General features: G+C 44.5%; 1 protein-coding gene across 1 annotated transcript in view; it reads left to right on the forward strand.

Moving 5' to 3' along the window:
- The first annotated feature begins 495 nt into the window (after window positions 1–495).
- The window catches only part of LOC142577995 (cytochrome P450 3A24-like), a 36,060-nt gene continuing 15,123 nt past the window's right edge, over window positions 496–21,432 (forward strand). The window contains exons 1-9 of the mRNA XM_075687422.1: window positions 496–816; window positions 4,798–4,891; window positions 9,537–9,589; window positions 9,716–9,812; window positions 11,667–11,783; window positions 12,656–12,744; window positions 14,194–14,339; window positions 17,684–17,793; window positions 19,611–19,752. Of these exons, the coding sequence (XP_075543537.1) occupies window positions 752–816; window positions 4,798–4,891; window positions 9,537–9,589; window positions 9,716–9,812; window positions 11,667–11,783; window positions 12,656–12,744; window positions 14,194–14,339; window positions 17,684–17,793; window positions 19,611–19,752 (913 nt within the window). The 5' untranslated portion in view covers window positions 496–751. The remainder of the gene's footprint in view (window positions 817–4,797; window positions 4,892–9,536; window positions 9,590–9,715; window positions 9,813–11,666; window positions 11,784–12,655; window positions 12,745–14,193; window positions 14,340–17,683; window positions 17,794–19,610; window positions 19,753–21,432) is intronic.

Here is a 21,432-nt window from a genome sequence, read left to right on the forward strand (position 1 = left end):
AAAAAAAAGAAATAAACAATTTTCAGGTGAGCTTTTTCCCAAAAATGCCAAAAAGGTTAAAGGTCGTACTTACCCTGCGCTATGGACCACATAAAACGTAAGAATTCGAAAATAATAAATGTGGTTCTCTAATTTTCGGAATACAAGTTTTCTTGAAACTATACACTCTTATGACGTCGTCACCGCAATTTTTCAGCGTGCTACGAGCAACTGCGGGCCGCACCTAATTTTAGAGGTTGCGCAGAAAAGCGTCCGTTTGTCCTAAGGAGACCGCCAAGTAGGGTCGCGTGTTATGCAGACATTCCGAGGGAGAAAGCCCGAGGGTCATGGATTCACAGAGAGTAGGATTACACAGGCTGTCTGCGTGACGTAATGCTCTCTCTTAGTTCGTTCCTTTCCTATCGTTCTTCGCGCGACCGCCAGGCCCAATTGGCACAAAAGGCGCCCAAGGACGCATCCTGGCGTGGCAGTCACATCCGCTTCAGAATGCGATGGCAGGCTAACGGGGTTATTGCCACAGTCGGCCCAGCCCGCTCACTGGGGTCACTATGTGCTAAGCAGTGGGAAGCGAACGCTTTTGGTTTCGTGGTGCCCAGCCGCCGAGAACTCATCAGTTGGCTTGATCAGCGTTCCCGAGAGTTCCAACATCACCTATACGTTTTGTGTTTCACGCAGACTTTCGTACTTTTGAGTCACTTGACGGGTACGCTCTGACGGAGCTTCAATAGCGTTTGTGCTGAGTTGTAAGGACATGTCTCTACTGGGTGTACCCGGGTGGCTGTTGTTCGCCGTCACATTGTGCGTTCTTCTATACCTGTGAGTAAACTAAGTACTCTCCGCACTTCGTTTGCATGCTAATGACAGGGCATGCAGTAGTAAGTCGAATTCTTGCTCATTGTTACGTTTTCGTTGCAACAGGCCGCGCCATTACAAGCCTTGAAATAAACGGATCAAGAACCAGGTTCTTGAAATACGCGCAAACGTGAGCTAAATTCAGAACGCGAACTACTGAGACACAAGCTATGGAACAAGAAATGACAGGACACGGTCCCATGTCCTGTCTTTTCTTGTACCTTAGCTTGTGTCCCAGTAGTGCACGCTGTGAATTTAGCCATGCTTCCATACCAACTCGCCATTTCTGCCTTTTGATCACGCAAACGTTAATCCTTCCTATATGAAATTCATGTTTAAGTTTGAAGCACCCAAACTGCGCGGTAAGTGTACAGTATATTACAGCTGCCACGACCGGTTAGCCGCTGTTGAGGGGTCAGGTGTAACGCAGCACCGACTATAACTATAAATACTTTATTGTTGGATATAAATTCTACTTGCTTGTTATTCCACGTGTGTTATTCCATGTTATACGTTAATGGGTTTAGCTTTCCGGCTCTTGTTTACGGTTTCTTCCAAATCGCAAGTTCTGATACCATTTACTTAACCTGTGCAAATTGCACTGCAAGGGACAAGAATCCTGAGTGTTGGTTACGTGTCGTTATATCCCGCAATCATCCACAAATACCTTTGCCGAAGAAGTCATGAAATTACCTATATTATTAATGTAAATTAGGAATAAATTCGGCCCCAGCACCAATCTTTGTGGACCTACTGATTTGACGCGTGCTAATGGAGAACAGTGTTCGTTTACTGCAACGAATTGAAAGCGATTTGTTAGAAAATGCTAAATAGATCGAATGGTATAAAAAAAGTTATTTGCGCTGTTGTGCCTTGCGATCGCTAGGAGCGAAGGATGCTTTACCGGCAGATATGCAGCTGTCACCGGTGCTGTTTCATGCCTCGTCGTTCACTCAAAGCAACTTAACCAGAGTCACCTGAGTCTTACAAACAAGCAGTCATGTTCCAGATATTCGGCTTTTCTAACGCCCTGAAATGACAGCTGAATTCAAGACAACACCACCCTCCGAATACAGTGTAGGAGAGTCTCCGAATTCTGACAGATTGACCATCATGAAAAGGTCACTAATTGGTGACACGGTAATTGTCAAGGACTCTCGGGGAAAGAACTCAAACGGCGGGTTCACCGTTTGTCACGTGTTTGCCTCGTATTCTGCAACGTTGGAGACAAGAGGGTCGACAAAACGGTGGGACGTTGGAAACAAGTGGGAAGTTAGAGGCAAGTAGGGGTTCGGAAAAAAAGTGGGAGTACTGCGAAACGGTGGGACGTTGGGGCCGGGATAGAACGTGAAGGGTTGAGCGTTTGTGATTGGCCAGTGAATTAACTTGATGAGTGAAAGAGGGAAATAAGCGCCATTAAATGTGGATATGAACTGTTGCTAGAGAAAGGCTCGGACATGAAAGGACTCTAACATGTAGTGTACTGCGAGAATTGGAGCCGTGTTTCTAAAATTCAACATTGTACTTTTGAATATAAACCTTTTTCTCACTCGTTTAAACGTCGCTTGGAACCTTTCATTCTACCGACACCTGGAATGGAATGGAACCTTCGTAGCCACAGGGAACAGCTGCTACTCTACTGTACTGTGAACAATATGAATTTAGTTATTTTCGCGTAGAATGGCTCGTCCTTTTACAGCAAAGGTGGCTATGCTAGGATCTGGAAAAAATTGTGTCTGAGATGTTGACAAAAACAAAAGATTATGTCGATCCTGGCGATAGTGTAGAAAGGGCCCAACCTCAATGGCACATATTTCTGTCGGCTCGGGGACCTGTAACGCACCCTTGAACTACCCTTGTCACACCTGGGACACCAAGAGGGCCGAGGCACAAGGGCAAGTTGATTTCGAAAAAATGTTTGTACAAATTTTTTTAACAACGACTGTTAGAAAGCCTCGGCTCCAACCGCACAACGCGCTAGTGCCACTGCTCGCGGTTTCGTCTTCTTCAACAGCTGGCTCCGTTGTGCAAAAAACTATCATCATCAGCAAGGGCTCGAGCGTCGTCGTCTTCCAGGCTGACTCCAATGCCGCTCATCATTCCAGCGTAGAATTTCGCTGCACTTCTGTTGTAATGGGGAATCCGCGTTAACGCAGGGTTCAGCTATTGCTTAAGAAGAAGCTTTAGCTCGGGCCCAACTCCGACGCGGCCTATTCAAACACATGTAAAAACGCAAAAACGGACGGACGGACGGAAAAAACTTTAATGGAAAAAGGACCTGCGAGGTTGCCAGCCCGGGCTCAGGCCACCCGGGCATTGTGTGCGGTGAGGCATAGCCTTTCCACCGCTGCCCGGGCCCGCTGGATAGCCCATAATTGGTCGTGTAGTTCTGAGCTAGTCAGAGCGCTTAGCCATCGCTCCTCGAGAAGGTCCGGTTCTATCTTGTGTTTTAACGCGATAGCGTTAAGGAGCTCGTGTCGCTGAAAAGCCGGTGTCGTCGGCGTCGGTGTCGGTGTCGGCGTCGGCGTCCGCGGCGTTGGCCGTGAGCGATAAATCATGGCAGGCACTTCATAAATAAAAAGCAACTTCCAAGATGGGCTGGGTGGGAATCAACCAGGGTCTCCGGAGTGTGAGACGGAGACGTTACCACTGAGCAACGAGTTCGATGCTTCAAAGCGGTACAAAAGCGCCTCTAGTGAACGCGGTGTTGCCTTAGAAACGAGCTGTTTGTAAGGCTCAGGCGTGCGTCGCTTGCTCAGGCGCACATTTCGTTGTCGCGCCGAACGCTGTGTTGCTCGACGCTCACCGCGTCCGATGCGGGGCGCGTAGTCGCTGCGCCGTAGCCCATTGTCTTACACCCCTTGGCGGGTCGACGGGAACGCTGTCGCGTTCCACTCTTGAAGGCGAAGCTTAAGCGTCCTCCAATTTTTTCTGAGATAACCCCTGGACCGATTTTAATGAAATTTGTTGCACTTGAAAGGGAAAGTGAAATTCTAGTGACTGTTGGTCGCGGAATTTCTATTTAGGTCCTGAATTTTGTTAAAAAGATTTTCGAAAATTCGGAAGTTTGAAAAAAATAGAAGCATGAGGTTTACAAATTCATAACTCTGCATCAAGAGCAGATATTGCGGTTCTGTAAACGAGATCCATCAGATCATTGAAAGCGGATAAATTCGATACGTCATTTTACATCTTACGTGAATTTGTTACGTTATTTACAAGGGTTCTGCAAAACCTACATTTCAATTTTACAATATTTTTTGACATTCATGTGTAACCTATCAATTTTGTCCGCTTTAGATGTACTATTAGATGCAGTTCACGGAATTGTATTATCAATTTTCGTTGCTGAGTTACAGAGTTGTAAACTTGAAAGTTTCGTTTTCTGAAAATTTTCAATTTTTGCCAATTTTTAATAAAAAATTGACGACCTAAATCAAAAATCTGAAACCAGCAGTCACTAGATCGTAAGTTTTTCTTTTAAATGCAACAAACCTCGTCAAATTTGGTGCAGTGGTTGCCGAGAAAAACGAATTCTGCTTTTACATGTATTTAGATAGGAGCACCCGAGCTAAAGCTTCCGCTTAAGGGGGTACGTATGAGCCATTCATTGTCTTACGTGACGGACACATTTAATAGCAGAGGTGATACGTGAATGTGTGTACGCACTTTAATAGCCAAGATGACCACAGATTAGGACAATAGTGGTGTTCGAAACTTTGTTCAATATTCTAGGTCACCTTTGTGTTGTGCGCTAAACAGCTTCGCTGGTCTTCCATTTTCACATAGTGGAAATGCTCTGAATCTTTTTTTGAAAACCCGATGCATGAGAACTGAGACAACCTGTGTAGAACGCATAACATTAAGGGAATAAATGCGCTTTTTTGTGCTAATTGCCCGAGTCATCTGGGTTGTTCATTTGATATTTACTGGTTGTATTTGCAGATATTCGGTGCGAAAAAGAAACTATTGGAAGGAACAGAATGTTAAGCATGAACCTCTCTCTGTGTTTGCAGCGGTCAAACGTTTGCTTCTCAAGGTAAGTAGATGGCAATACTAACCCGCGCGTAAATACTTGCACGTGGGAATACGTTGCAATGAAGTTTACGTTTTACAACACATTCGGTACACATTAAGAAGACAGGGGCGAGCGCTAGCGTAGACAGAAAATGGCATAAATTATTGGGGTCCTTTGCGATGACCTTGTGACCTGAGCATTCTCCTCTGAATACGTTTCGTTAGGCACCGTCAATGAGAAGGAAATGCAAACAGAGCAAGCTGATGGCTGTTGTTTTATTTTTACAGCAGCGAATAATTGAGTTGGTTACGGAGGCAGCAGTGCTACGTTAACTTTGACTGCCCAAGACCCTTCGCCGTAGAATAATAACGTTGCTGTGCGATAATGGGCGATCATGGACAGACAACCCAAAGTAGTGCAACTGGCTCTCAATTCTCGATGCATTTGTCATAATAAGCATTACTGCGTTTTCGTCTTCAGAAAATTTTCACCGCTTAAAAGACAAAGTCTGCCGAGAAACCCACACGGAAAGCACTTTTGAGTCAGTCGTTGCTCAACGAGCATGGGTGGCCGGCATGAATGAATATGTACTCAAACAAAATTATCTATGTATATAATGCATAATTAAGCCCGCCCAGCAGCAGGGAAACTTGAATAATGTTTTGGTTATCTGAGAGCACCCCATACCAAGTGGATCATATCCAGTGACCCAAGTTTGCATCAGAGAGGATCGTTGAAAAACTGCACACAACAAATTAACCTGACCTAGTGACCGAGGTCGGTGCAAAAGAAGTTCATTGAAGAGGGGCACATACCTTGCGGCACATACCTACTGGCATACGCCCAGTTCTGCATACCCAGGGACCCAAATTGGAACGAACGTGGTTTATTGAAGAGCGACACGTAAGCACTCGTGCATGCCCAGTGAAGCAAGTTGACGCGCAACGGGTTGACTGATTGTCATTGAAGCGCACCACATACGCAGCGGCACATTGCTCTGCTACCCAAGTTGGCCTCAAAGAGATTTAGAGCGGCCCATACATTGTCTCCTAACTTGCCATAAAAGTGCATACCTACTGCCACATATCAAATACTTAGGGAAAATGGTTAGAGACATAGACAGATATTCAAAGAGCCCCCCCCAAAGTGATTTAAGTACCCTCAAGATGCTACTGGCATGAAAAGGATTATCTTCTGTCACTCACTCGACCATTGTTCAGACGGACAGTTTTAATGCGCTTATCGTTCTCGGAATATTTCAAGCTCTTTAGAGTTATAATGTTTGTTTCGGTTAGTTTGTTTCGACTTAGGTCACTGGGTATCCAATGCTTTAATGGATATAGAGCACAGGAACTGCTGTGGTGAGGGATCCGTGTTCGAAAGGAACCGTTAGATGAACTTCGATCATTGAGTACGTGCCGCTAGGTAGTAGCCACTTTGAACAAATTTCTTTGGCGCCAACTCCGGTGACGGGGTATGCGTCGCCGAGTATGCGCCGCACTTCGATCAACCGATTTGATGTCAACTTGGGTTGCCTGGTATGCGCCATTCTTCAATTTGGACACACAAAATCCTTTAAAATTTCTCCAGTGCAGGGAAGCTTTGAAGTAATGTCATATATATTCAGGCAATCTTGCCTGAATACACATTTATACAACCTTGTCTGTACACAACGTGTAGACAACGTGTAGACAACTCACCACGCACACGCTTCGCGGCATGCGCCGATAGATGGGGAGGCTCGTTCGGAGGAATGTCAAGTCAAGTAACATGGATATCTGGGTGTATACATAAAAGAAGGAAGCACCTGCTCAAGCGCCCACTAAAGTAAGCTAAATATAGAAGGGAAGCGGAATGCACAACAATGAAATATAGAGCGCCTTGGGGCTACAATGAATAAGAGATTGTTAGAGGAATTTAGAAAACTATGATTCGGGCTGCGCTAACGTTCGCAAATACAATTCTGTGCTTTAAATTCTAAATCCTGTCGGCGTTTGAGATCAACCAGAGGACTTTGGGTCACCTGGCTTAAGGAGTCCATGGTGAAACCACAAATGGGGTAGTGCAAGGAGATACGGGCGACGTCTTTTGCAGTCGAAGAAGCGCAGAGCGGGATTAGTTTTGAAGAAGTACAAAGGAACATGTGCAAAATGATACGGTTGGTTAAAGTACACAAACAGTTGTACCTTAAAAGTGTAAACACGCAATGAAGGAAGAGGGCAGAAAATTGGGCAACCAAGTACATGGTAACTGAAAGTGTATATAAACAACCAGGAGTAATAAACAATGAGAGAGAAACAGAGATGATAAATTGAGTGGACAGAATGAAAAAAATAAAGAAGACCACGGAGATTTACAAAAACGCGAAGAAAGAAATCAGGAGGGAAAATTTCTATGATAACGCCAAGTGGAGTGCCTTGCTGTTTGAGGCGCGAGCTGGCTGCCCGAAGACAAAAAACCTACCGGTGTGTACATGCACCACAGGTTGAGGCATGTGTATGGTGCAAAATAAAAAAGAAACAGTCGTAAACGAGTCGGCGCATCGAAATGGAATGCCAAAATGTTCACCCAGTGAAACGCGTAAGGATTTTCACATTTCAGAAACGCTGGGACTCAAAGTAGAATGAAGAGTTTACCAGCCAGGAGTGCAGATAAGTAAAACACGATTCGAGTATTGGTGGGGAAAAAAGCAGGGATGAGATAGATTAAATTGGAGCCTTCGCAAGTGTGGGAAAGGGTACACTACAGTGATAGACGTCTTAAACACGAAATTTAGGATCGATGTCATATAGGCGGAAGGCTATATAGCCCCAAATGTAGCAAAACATCACTAAATAAAGCAGCCTGGGTGACTATTTTGACCTGCCCCGTTTAAAAGGGTATGTCAATAAACATCATCACTATACTGATAGTGCGAGAGAGGAGCGCAGTTGAATACATACCCAAAACGTGAGACGTTTTTGCAGTGGCAATACGGTGTATCACTACATTCCTTCAACGGTGATCGCATGAATGTATACATTACTCGTCAGATGGTTTCTGTTGTAACTTTTCGTCCGCAAGGAGGAATAGCCGTATTTGTGTGCTTTAGCGCATGAAACGAGGTTTTATTAACAAATTAACTGGAATGCCAATGAATTTCTTCCCAAAGTTCGGGCATTTATACCTCGAAACTGGTGTCATCTTGAAAATTAGTTCCAAGTGGATCCGGCTCGCAAACTCCACGACTATAATTTGTAAATTGCAACATGGGCCATAATGTAATTAGCTAAAGACTGGGAAGAAAGTGAATTTTTATTAATTAGTCGATTATGGATCTCAATTTCTTGTGCAAATATTGTCCGCCGCTTCGAATAGACCAGCTCAGGAATTAAAATTGTGATATCTGCGACAGGCAACTTTTAAAGATTTTTGGAAATGTTCGCTGAAACACCCTGTGTACTTTCATTCCGCTATATATACTCCCACAACAAGTAGTCCCCATCCGAGGACAGTTGTGTACCGAATTTGGTAGGTAAATAAACCCTATGGGTGGTGGTACATAACTAAAGCCACGATTAAATAACACATAAACGTTGTATAGATTGAATTACTAATTGAAACGTAGACAGATCGCACATAAAGCCGCATTAAAGGCCCACCTTGACCCCCAAACGAAGCAAATTCCTATTTAGTATGTATCTTGAGGGGTTTCTAACTCGACAAGGGGTAGACGTCTACAATTGGGACCAGTATCAAACGATTAGTCTTGACAAGATCTATCGTAAAAACACGGTTTGTCGAACTAATCACGTGAGCGCAATTTCTCCGATAGATGGCGCTAGGCGTGGATCGCTCCGCCAGGCGGCGTGCGTGCAGACGTATATAAAGAGCCGCCTTTCTCGGGAGCTACGCTCAGATGCGCTCCTTACGCCGATGCGTTCACTACCAGAGTGTGTTTGAAGAAAGATAGAGCATTTCCATTGGTGTACCTCTCTTTATTCTCACCCACATGAATTCTAATAAGCCAAACACCTAACGCTCGTGACTTCAACGTCTTCCAGACGGTGGCGGCCATTCTTTGAACTCTATCGCTTTCCATTCATAAAAGCGAAGCTTAAGCACAAACTAACTTTTGGTTTGGCCATACCGAGGCGCAGTTAGAACGCAGGCGAGAGCTTGCAAGGACTAAGAACGGGCGAACACAGGCTTCCAAGAGCGAGAGCGAGGGTGACGCGGCTTCACTGCAATGCCCTTTCTCCTCACACAACACCTTACGCGCTAGCGCGGCAGCATGTGTATCCGCTGTACGAACCACTGCTGAAAAATCGAAGCTCAAAACTACGCGCGCGGCTGGAACCAGGAAACGTTGAGCTCAGCAGACCGCTGTGGAGAGAGCAGCACAAACCGTAGCTGGCCGTCGACGCCGGGCGGGCAGTTCAGATCGTTTTCGAGGAAACGACGTAAAGATACTTCACCGCGAAGACCCTCTAGTGCATGCTGCAGAAAATGGAGCTCCTATGGAGCCACTCCTCCTGCGTACGCTGTGACGGTGATGCGTGTGCCGCGCAAGCCGGTGACTTTGTTGTGGACTTCATATCTCTTGTTGTAACCTCTATGTACTTTCCTATGTTGAGCAGTGTGCACATATTGAAAACCAGTTTCACTTTTCTGGTGTTTATTTCAGCCTCCCCACATTGTGGACCAGGAGCGGTATAAGAAGATGGGCAGACTCTTTGGGTGCGTGCGTGCATGCGAGGCTAGATTATTGCTGGAAGTTTCGTGTGGGAAAATGTAATGCATAAAAGGAACGAAGTGCTTTTCTTTTACTGTTTTAAAGCTTTTATACATTTGCACTCTGTGCAGATTTTTTGAAGGTGGTGAACCGATTCTCATGGTGGCAGAACCGGATTTGATCAAGTTGGTGCTTGTGAAAGATTTTCCGAGTTTACCAGACAGGATGGTGAGGCTGAAATTTATTCCGCGAGGACGTACTGTTGAGGGAGTGCCTATCATATCAATCGGTACGCAGGAACGTTCATACCGCAGCTAACGTTCTGTTCCTCTATCTCTGCCTCAAATCGCATATGCAATCAAACAGTCGGGAAAAAAAATATGCAACTCCAGAGAGTTAATTGTGAAATGCCAGCAAAGCCATCACGCGGTTTTGCGTAAGATTATGACACGGTTATACACTGCAGGCTGCAGAACGTAATAGCCTTCCAGCGACGTGCACCAGTCACGTTATCTTTTGTCATTCGCTGCCGTTATCGCTGCTTTACCACGCTCTGAAAAGACGACTAAACAGCTGTTTAACATCGCGTTAGAATGTTTTAATTTAATTACGGCCTTGGTACGCGAGTCACTCTTGCATAATTATCAGCACAATAGCGAATAAAGAAAAGGCAGAGTGGTGAGAAGAACAAATACCAGTGGGGGGGGGGGGGGCTACGATGAGCGGTGAATAAGTCGGGCACAGGCCGGGGCTTAGGAAAGGGAGCGTGAACTGGGAAATGTAGCAGAGTTGCATAAGTTTATCATGAAAAATTGCCTATAGAAAGCATGTTTGTTCTTATTTCATAAGCCAGAACATGTCCGTTATTGTAGAATAATATACAAGTTGAATTTTAGTGTCGTGCATTTCGAGCCTCTACAGCATCGATGCACGTCGGTGGTCACATTTTCGAAACGTTTCGCGTTTGAGAAGTTTTTTGTTAAGAACAACTTATAGATATGTCCAAATTAGGTGTTTTGCTTGCGCAATATACCATGCAGTCACATTTCGTTGAAAAAAACAACAACTTAATCTTGAGCATACATTATCAATGCCACAAAATCAGGGGAAAGAGGTGCTGGAACTTCAATGTCGCCTCATCCCCGTGCTTGAGTCTCTCTTTTGATTTTGCTGTCGGATGAAGCATCCGCTAAACTTAAGACTAACCTTTATTTTAGAAATGCGATCTTGAAATACAGCTCGGCTTGATATTATTTTTGTAGTCCTTTAAGAGAAGGCGCAGACATCAGGCGATATGCAGCATAAATGGAACGAAAACATTAAAGAAATTCACACGAAGATGGAGGCTCGAAGCCAGTAACCATGGTCGAATGCCGAAGGAGCCAATGTTGCGACAATGGGACCTGCCCTAGCAACTATGTTGGTAACGTGTAGCTCGAGATAACGTCGCCGATAATTCTGACTAACCTCAAATCGATGCAGTGATGCCATAAATGTGACATGATGATCAGGCTGGCGTGACCCTTAACGCCATCCCAGATTTTAGTACAAAGTGTTGGCTCTTTTGGAGTCCCCGGAAGACCTCGCTACTGGGCCTCTTCTTCGCGAACGCTAGAGAACGTTAGTGACAGCTGGCCACGAGAGCTCCAGCCTTGCATGTTTTCCGACAGGCAGCAAACATTAGGTTTATAGATGCTGGTAGCTTCATAAATGCCCCGCACAAGGCCAAGTTACCCATTGATAGCCAATACTGAAAGCACAATTTAGCAGTCACATCCCGATGTTTATGCAATTAAGTACTTACAGTAATTGCTACGAATGACCATACTTTCAGCTAGTTTGATCGTCTGCTGAATTACTGCTGTGGAGAACTCCAATGCTAGCGGAAACGTCCCTACCAAAGAAATGCCGTTACAGCTACCACAGTTAGCATCATAGAACAAACCATGCCGCCATGCTTACATGCGCATGCAGAGAGGTTATTTCAACAGACTGATTGTTCTCGGTCATTTATTTTGATAATAGGTGAGTTCAATATGCATCAAAATCAGCGCTTATCTGAGACACGCGCAACACTTTCAGCCGTTTCAGTTTTTTGAGCCTCTGCTGGATAACACGGTTGGCGTAACCCCGTTGGAAACATGGCGAAGAATTCGGCCAAGTGTCAGTCCCGCCTTCACAACGGGAAAACTGCGCAAGGTTAGCGCCTCTTGCCTTACCTTCTGATGCCATCTTGCCGTTCTGTCGACAGTAAATTAGCAATAGTTGGCACTTGTTGAATATATGGTTAGTCTATTATGCTCGAAGCCATTTGTTTTGGAGGTTAAGTTTCGGCTTTTGTGAAGTGTGAAGCTGCCCTGTGGTTTTTCTAGCTGATTAAAATTTATAGCGCGCAAAAATCTGCAGCTTTTTCTTCTTTTTGTGACTGGTGGCCACATATAACAGTTTTTTTTGCCCTACATTCATGTGAAAGTATGCGTCCATCAAGGATGGACGTTTCTTTCCCGTGCTTCCGGGCTGCCGTGTAGGCACAGTATTTTCCATCAAAATATCTGACAAAGCACATTCTATCTTGTTCAATTATTCATCATTGCAGTTATAAGAACTCAGTGTAAAGCATTATTACTGCAGTGACCACATTTTAAAGTGAAGAGTATGAGCGAAGAGTGAGCGTGAGGTATTGGAGGCAGTTTTACCAAACAGCTGTGCCTAGCGGAAGCCTTGAATATAATTTGAATCCGCGTGGAAGGAAAAGGACACGAAAACGAAAAGAACAACGACAAGATGAGCGTTTACGGATAGCTATCGTCCTGTAGTGGTTTTCTTCTTTATCCTGTCCACATCCCTTCGCGCAGGTTCAAGTATATACGACATGAATGAACTGATTCAAATCAAGTTGTTCCTAACACGAAAGACTCCACTTAGAGGGATAAAAACAGGGTACTTCTGTAAGATCGCCGCTCTGAGTCTTTCTGTTCAAATTTCAAGTAGGACTTCTGCTTAAACTCGAAGTAGGGCGCAGGCACAGTGCTTTCTAGTTCATGGTACGTAAGTTATTCTATTATTTTCAGATGGCTGACTTGATTCAAGAGTGCGCGAAGAAAACAGCGATTCATCTGACGACAGCTGCACATACCCAAACGGACGTGGAGATGAAGCAGTAGGCACTTGTTTTCTACCTACCAATCGAAGTTTATCCAATTCGTTTTTGACACCACGTTGCTTAACTATACCACCGACACATTTTCTATCAATAGTATTAAAAACCTAGTTTTTATTCAGAGAGGTTCACAGGAACATGTGGACTTGCACCGCGCAACAGTTCTCGTAGAACAAGGGATGTCTCAGGCTGTAGCCAACGTTTCGACGACGAAAAATGTCTTCGTCAAAGCTACAACTGCTCTCATGGAGAGCGTTTATATAGAGAGGGAATGGGTGAAATGGCGCGGATAGGTGGGGATGTCGTTTTTTGTGAAAAGTGTCCGGTGATTACTAATACTTCTTAATGAGAAATTTTAGCACAGCTGTATATGTGCTTTCATCTTGCGATATATTGAGGCAAAGGATTTGTGACCGAAATCATCATAACGCCGACTCACAGGGGGACAGTATGGCAACGCTGGCATGATGAGCGGCATCGGAACCAGCTGCGGAAGAAGACGACGAACGCGCGAGCCATGGCATAAGTGCGTTCGCGCGGTTACGCCCAAGGGAGGCCGACACTCAGACCAGGAACGGGCGCTAAGAACTAGAAGCAGAGGGCGACAACTATGGAGAATAAGCTTAAGAATGCTAGCACGCGTTATCAGTCTGCTGTTTTCCCATTGAACAGGAAGTAAGAATGGAGTGGGTTTGGGCTGCAGAAGAACAAGCACTATTAAGTCTTCTAACTCCTCGGAATGCTGAGAGTTGATCAATTTGCATATCTGGAGCGGCTGCGCTCTGTGTGCGCTCTGGGTATGCTTCTAATAAATCAGTGCACTCTGAGTAGTTATGTATGTAAACCCTATGTCATGTTTACCTGCTCTAATTTCTTGGGTCCTTAAAGCTCCCACTGTAATGCCCATAGGCGCTCTCGGTATACAATAAAAAGGAAGGACGTGGTGGTGCGGGTATCACGACATTCAGTTGCATCAACAGGTGCGTGCTTCAGAGAAAAAGGGCAAATTAGAAGTGAAAGCAAATAATTGGTCTGAAGCAACCATTGGCTAACGCCTGTGACATTTTTTTCCCGACCAAAGTTCAATGCTTCGAACTGGCAAGACGATTCTCTCTTTGCAGGCTTATATCAGATTCGATAATTTCCCTTTTTATTCTGATGTGTGCTTCTTGTAGATTCTACGAAGCATGCGGTGCGTAACTGTACAAAACACCAAAAGAAAATTGGTGGTAGACACAGTTTCTGCGGTAATAACCTGCGGGCTTCGAGTATAATGATGTAGCCAGAACTTACTTTTGTAGGTGGATTTGTACCTGCGTGCAACGTGTTATAGTTCTATAACGTTATTAAGCAAACTTTATTGCTCTGTTTTGGTCATAAAATACCGCCTTCCCCTGCTGCAGAAAATGAAGTTCTCTGGTGTGGTAACTATTTTTTCGTGGTTCACAGGTTTTACGGACACTACACTATGGATGTGATATCTCGTTGCGCATTCGGCACAGAAGTGGATTCGCACTCAGATAAAACGAACGAGTTCGTCACATGTGTCAGAACGGTGATCTCGGGAGGCCTGAACCTACGCCTACTGGTGCTAAGTATGTTTACTGCGGACAAGTTGTGCCTGCAGGCATAATAATGATGTTACTGCATGGGACTTGATATTCTGCAGAACGTTGGGCGAGTTGGTGTTGACGCATTTGCTGTGACATAGTTACTAGCATCAACAAGACTAACGGAAAAGAAGGTGGGACAGGACAGAGCGCTAGACTTCCACTGACAAGCTTTGTCCAGAGAAAAGATGCAAAAAACCACCGTATGCTCAAATAAATGCGCAGACGGACGCATAAACGAATGTGCCACGTAGGAGAACACTACATTCGCAACGAAGCCAACAGGCGCCCACTGCAAGCCATTACAAAGCATTGTTCAGGTTCTTCGCAAGGTACACCTCTTTATCAGTGAGTACCAGTGATGGAGAACCACACATCCGTTAACAGCTTTTGGAATGCAATACGCCTCAAATATTTCCCTATCTAAACGCCTAGCGAACCGTCTGAGCACTTGCGTGTTATGAAAACACGGGGAGCGTTTGCGTGTACATCTACGGCAGTGGTCAGCCAAGTGGCCAGCGCCTGCCAGAGTGCTTACAGCATTCTGATGCTCCCTAAGCCGGTCATCCAGGCACGTGCCTGTTGGTCCAATATCGCACTTTCCGCAGGGGAGTGGAATTTCGTACACCACCCACACATGGCAATCAACAAAGCGGGTGACATGGTCTTTAGTGCATGTACTCCCGGCGTTGATTACCAGCCTGCGCATTCTTGCGAGCTTGAGTGGCGCTGAAAAAACAACACCCTCACCGCACTTGTTCACCACCTTTCTTAAGCGGTGGGACAACCCGTGTACGTATGGCAAGGCCACAGGGCACCCCCTGGGATGTGCGTTATTGACAATGTTTTTTCGTCTAAGGCGCATAAGGTAGACGTCCCTCCAAGAGCAATTGTAAATGAAATAGAGTCTTGACAATGAGAAATGTCAACATTTCTTCAGAAACACCTTGATAGGTTGCATGTCAATGACCCGTTCGTGTAGCATAACTCAAGTTAACTCGTTAACTACCTTTTGACACATGAAAATACCGGGGAATCGTTGGTTGCCTTCTCTGTTGATGTGGAAGAGCTTTTTTACTCCCTCCCCCAGGCTGGCTTTTATTTTATGTCAGGGAACATATTGAAGAGTCTGGTCCCGTTGACTTTTAAAATACCACTGGCCTTTCTGTTGACAATTTTGTTGAGATGCTAGGGTTTTGTCTCCCTTATGCCCTTGTTGTTTTTGACGAGGACACCTTTCTCCAAAAAGATGGCATCTGCATCGGATAGCGCATAGCGCCTTTTTAAAGTGATTTGTTATAATCTGTTCTGACAATCGTATTTCAACATTACTTGAGAGTACTTTTGTAGTTAACATTTTTAGGTATGTCGATGACTTTCTTGTTATGAAGGGTGTGAAGCCTTAGGGGAGCTGCTATGCTGTTAAAAACGTTCTGGGTGTTCTGAAAAGTAGGTATTAAGTTTACACACGAGTTGCCAGTAGATGGTCGCCTACAATTCCTAGATATTTTTATCACAATAATTGATAGTTCCATTTGTTGTATATACTCTCCTAGGAGCAAGAAGCCCTTGCTTGGCTACTCGTAGGCCCACTCTAAGTTAGTGCAAAGAAGTATAGCTATTAACTGCGCGGAAGCTGCTCTGGTTAAAGCTCATGTGCACCAGGTTTCCTGCGCGTTCAGCCACAAGCGAGCCGTTTACGTAGGGCCGGGTATCCCGTTGACACCTTGGTGTCAGTCCCTGAGAGCCCCATTAAAGAGATAAAAGCTTGCCCGGCAACCGCTCGGTGCAATAATACACGCCCCAGGGGGTGTCCTGTGGCCGTGGCATACGTACACGGGGTGTGCCCTCCACCTAAAGAATGGGACGAACATGTGCAGTGTGGTTGTTGCTTTTTCAGCGCCACTCAAGCTCGCAAGAATGTGCAGGCTGGTATAAAAATGTTGGGAGTCAAGGTACACGCACTAAGTACCATGTCACCCGCTTGGTTGACTGTAGTGTGGGTGTGGTGTACAAAATTCGACTTCCCTGCGGAAAGTGCTATATTGGACAAACAGTCAGGTGCGGCTTAGGGAGCGGCTTAGGGAGCACCGGAATACCGTAAACGCTATGGTAGGCGCTGGCCACTTCGCTGAGCACTGCTGTACATGTACACGTAAAGACTTCCACTGTTTCCAAACACGCAAGTGCTCCGACGGTTAGCCAGGCAGTTAGATAGGGAAAGATTTGAGGCGTATTTCATTTCAAAAGATGTTGGTGAATGTGTAAGTGCTCCATCCCTGGCACTCACTGATAAAGAGGTGTTGTAGCTTGAGAAGAGCCTGATTAATGCTTTGTAATAGTTTGCTGCGGGCGCCTATCAGCTTCGTTGCGCATTTGGTTTTCTCCTACGTAGCACATTCGTTTACGCGTCCGTCTGCGCATTTATAGCTAGGGTGGTTTTTTGTAGGTTTCTTTCTGAATAAAGCTTGTCAGTTGAAGTCTAGCGCTCTGTCCTGTCCCATTTTTTTTCAAGTTAGTCTTGTTAGCGCTAGTCACAACGTCAAAGGAATTGATAATTCGCACGTGTTAGTGTTCGCAGTGCGCATTGTGTGTTTGCGGATAAGTAAAAAAAAATGGAGCGATAAAAATGAACTTGATTAATAGAACAGATACTATGTATGTACGGATGCAGAAGAAACGCACAAAACGAGCTTGAGTAGTCGGTGCAGTTTTATGTAGAATGCCTGAATAAAGCGTTATCGTTTCTTTTGTAACGTTTATTCGAGCTTGCGTTCAGTGTATTGGCCATATTGTAGAAAATTTCGCAAACATCTGAACTTTTTAGTCTTGTGTTGTGATGCGTCTGCAACCACTGGAAATACACGAAAATTTGTTGGTGCTGCCAAGGCTCCTTATGTGGTAACTGTAGGAGACTCCGCGAAATTAGGTGCAGCATGGGCACTCCAAACAAAGCTGGCTTCGCGAACTTTTGCTCAAGTTATGCCAACTGTTGCAGTTGCATATTTGGAGCAGAGGAGCTTTGGTGCTGAGATTTATTTTCAGCCGGCCCATACTTGCGTGTGTCCACAGCTGACAAGAAAACTTCGTCTTAACGAGGAGTAATGTCTGTGTTCGTGTGGTTCTTTCGCTGTGTCCTCTGTTGCGCTGTTTCAAGCTGTTGTTTCCAAGAATGCATCTCGGTGCGGCGATTTACAGTAGGCTGAATGGCGGCAGTTTTATGTTATACTCGTGTATTACTGACGAAGATGATGTTAGTGCATGACTTGCAGCTTTTGTGAAAATGCCTTTTTCGAAAATTCGTCAAGGGAGAATATATGTTTTTTTAGTGTTGTTTCCTGGACTGATGAATGCACTTCGAATGAAGGTGTTTGACCCCAGAGCCTTTGAGTATCTCAAGAACTTCACACTTGCCGTTATCAAGAAGCGAGAAAATGAGGTATTTATGTGGACCATGCTTAAGAAATGCTTGTTCCTGCTGAGTTATACTTCTTGTAAAGTTGCTAAGCGTGCATACTGTCACCACACCACAGTAAAGAAACGTGACCTTTACAGCCAACAAACCCTGACACAAAAGACAACATGGGAGAAATTACTTGTTCTTAATGAAAGAAATAAAGAAACGATAACACGGGGCAGGTGGGGAACGATCCCACAACCTTCACCCTGCTAGCACTGCCACGGTTCTTCTAGGAAACATAAATACCAAAGAAAGTGGATGGGGAAACGGCGCCGCGGTAGCCCAATTGGTAGAGCATAGAACGCGAAATGCAAAGGTTGTAGGATCGTTCCGCATCTGCGGCAAGTTGTCTTTTCATCTAATTTCATTTCCATTAATTTATCGTGATTAATTTATGGTGATGTGACTAATAAAAATCGGGCCCCTCGGTTAACCCCCTTCCTTCTCGTTTCTGATCTTAATACGTGCTTTTTTATTTTTTTTCACACCCATAGAAAGACGTGTTTTTGTGGACACACTCACATGAAAGACTGTTTTGTTGGAATGCATGTTGTTGCATGCGCCTTGTTGGAATTCATGCTGTTGACAATGCATGTCACTCAATTGTTTCAATAAAAATTATTAGGCAGTCTATGAAAGAATATCATGAATGCCGCACAATGGCCTTCATAATACTGTGATACTACTGTGACTGTGTGAGGTGCTCTAACGATGACTTGAAACAAAATGCTCGGAAAAAGAACTTCTACGCCTGTTTAGATGCTTGAAAAGCAAAAGTGCCAGAGAAGGCTTAAATTCCACAGACTGAATTGCAGTTTGCACCTTTATTCGTTTAGCATCCTGAAGTAACGCGAAGGTGCAGCAAGGGCGTTCTGATAACAAGTATAAGCGCACTTTCGGAAATTGCAAGAAAATAAGGTTGAAGGGATGGTGTTTGGACAGCCAACACATCCTCAAAGATCCATTTTTTGTAACAAACGCGAATAGACAATGTTGGGCGAAAATGGCTGCAGTCACCTTAATAGCAGAAAATGCTTGAAAATATTTTATGTGATGAAAGCGAAAACGAAGAGGTCAAGCCGTAAACCAGCTGCCAAGAAAACCATCGAGGAAACAAGTTGTGTATCAGTGAACTATCAAATTATTTATTAATGAGGGTGAAATTTGCCACATCCGCTCATAAGAAATTGACCCTTCATATAAAATAAGTACACTGTGCAATAAAGGTAGGTAACTATTATTCGTTAAGTGTTTGCTTCGAATGTGTGTTAATAAAAATTGTATATCTCGGTTGCTGTCATTTTGGTCAGGCACAATAAAAAAAAACGAGGTTCCTTATGAATCTTTAGTGCCTGTAAAGGATATGCTAAATCTTCAAATACATTACTGAACACAGCTAAACCCTTTTGGCGCTACCATGAAGCGAAATCGAATCATAATGTCAACGATGCGCTTTATTTTTATTCAAACTGATCAGATGTCCGAAGTTCTTCGTGCCCAAGTTTGCTAGCACGAGAAAATTTCTTAAACTGCTCTGCTTGACGTCACTGGAATTTTAGCACTCTGCATTATTTGAGGCGTTTTTCTCCGGTTGTCACTTTCTTTTAGTTGCACCTAAGTTCTAAAAAAAATCATGTGCTCGACAGGTCACGGACCCGCACTCTTCCGAAGCATATGCCTTGACTAGGTGGTAGTGGTGCGTTTTCTTTTTGTGCACTCATGAGTTGTGGCACGCGGTTTGAAAGTACCCTGTTTGTGAATTGAACGTTCACATGCCCTTATTTAATATTTTGCAGCGCCATGAAGACTTTCTTCAGCTTATGATAGACGCGCAAGAAGGAACCTTGAGCGATGCCGGCGAAGGTGCACCGGAACATAATTCAGAAGTATTCAACTTAGGGTCTGACTCCAAGTGCAACGTTTTGTTTGGAGCGAGACGTGAGTGAGAAATACCTTCGCGGAAATATTTTTTTTTGCATTTTATGAAACGAGGATATTCTTTACGCATTGCCATTGATCAGCAACCTGTTTCTATGGCGAATGTAGTGGAATCAAGACCTATTGTTACTTCTTACTTATCATTCTGAGTTTTTCTCTCCCGTGAACTATCTGAAGACGGCGTCGTTTTCTGGAGTAAGAAGTCACCCGTTAATACCCCCGAGTGTTGATGAAATTATTGTATTTCGGCTCCAATGCCATCTAAACATCACTGAAGTAATTGTTGCATATGGAGTCCTCGTGAAGAAGTTACTATAGCGCAGCTATTTTGCCGCTGGCCTCGACTTTGTGGGTACCGACTGGTGCTGTTTTATAGGGAAGACATAACACCATTTCCCTATAACGACTACCACAGTACTCACTAAGCCAACACCCAGAAATCTTGCCCATATTCATTAGTTAGTGGACCACGAACGTGCATCAGGGCTGTCATGCCTGCAGTTGTGGCTTTGCGTTTCTTGCTGCTTGATACAATCAAATGCGTAAATTTAACAAGGCGATGTTCATGTTCGTTCCTTGAGACGTTCCTGGAAACAGAGAAGTAAAGAAGTCAGTGACTGAATTGATTACCTGGCTGTATAGGTCAGTTGCCTTACGTGAAAACATGTCAACAGCAAAACAGAGCGAACGGTGTTTTGAGCGTGTGAACAAAAAGGACGCGAAAGCACAGCATAGACCGGAACAAGAATGTCCTCGTTATCTTGCGAATGGTGATGCAGAACGCGAGCGCATGTGAGACTCTAAAGAGGAAGTGGAACAACCATACGCGGGAGCTATCGACACTGAGTGAGCATTGTTCCTCGCGCTGCGCTTTGTTAAGCACGCATCTGAGGCAGCGACCCCTGGTTACGAGAGCAGACATGGCAAAACGCCATTGGTGTTCGTTGTAGGCATTAGCGTTGATTGACGAAAGCTAGAAAACCTGTAATTACCGACTTTCATGGGATGTGCTTTCCTTGTACGTCTCGCTAGCTGTTACCTAGTCTGTCATTACAGATGGGGCACAGGTCGAGCGACTGACCATGTGGTTTACATCGAGAGGGCAATAAATGTTGATTGTGAAAACAGGCAAGCTAAACGCTTCTCTTCAGGTCTCATATTTCACGACGCATTTGCCGCTTCTCACTGTTGTGCCAAGTAAACAGCGCCATCGAGAAGATACCAGAGAACATACAATGCACCAGGTCCTTCTGTGGATCACTTCTATATATGACACGACGCTCGTGGAATCGGGAAAATTTTGCTGGTTGAACTCGCATGGGTGATTACGAACGCTGACATTTCTGATTACAACTAGCGTGAAAAAAAAAACTTGGCTTTGTGATGTGGTGGTGATATGTGCAGTGCGAACTATCGACAGACACTTGCGTTGTATTTAATAAATTTAAGGAGTATTTGTGCCTTATCTGAAGTACGTGAAATCTACATTGAAGCACTTGCCTCGATGTGTTACTTCTGTGTCGTGTTGCGTTTGCATTAACATTGGACTAGAACCTTAAGCCTTACATTTGCGTAACATTCGGGTTAACAAATCAGAAAAAGCTTCGATTCGCACAAGTTCCCACATATATGCCACGAAATTCCAGTAGTAACAGTGTCACACCCTAAACCATCATCAAA

The sequence above is a fragment of the Dermacentor variabilis genome, chromosome 4 (genome assembly GCF_050947875.1).
Source record: "Dermacentor variabilis isolate Ectoservices chromosome 4, ASM5094787v1, whole genome shotgun sequence".
In the NCBI taxonomy this organism is placed as follows: domain Eukaryota; kingdom Metazoa; phylum Arthropoda; class Arachnida; order Ixodida; family Ixodidae; genus Dermacentor; species Dermacentor variabilis.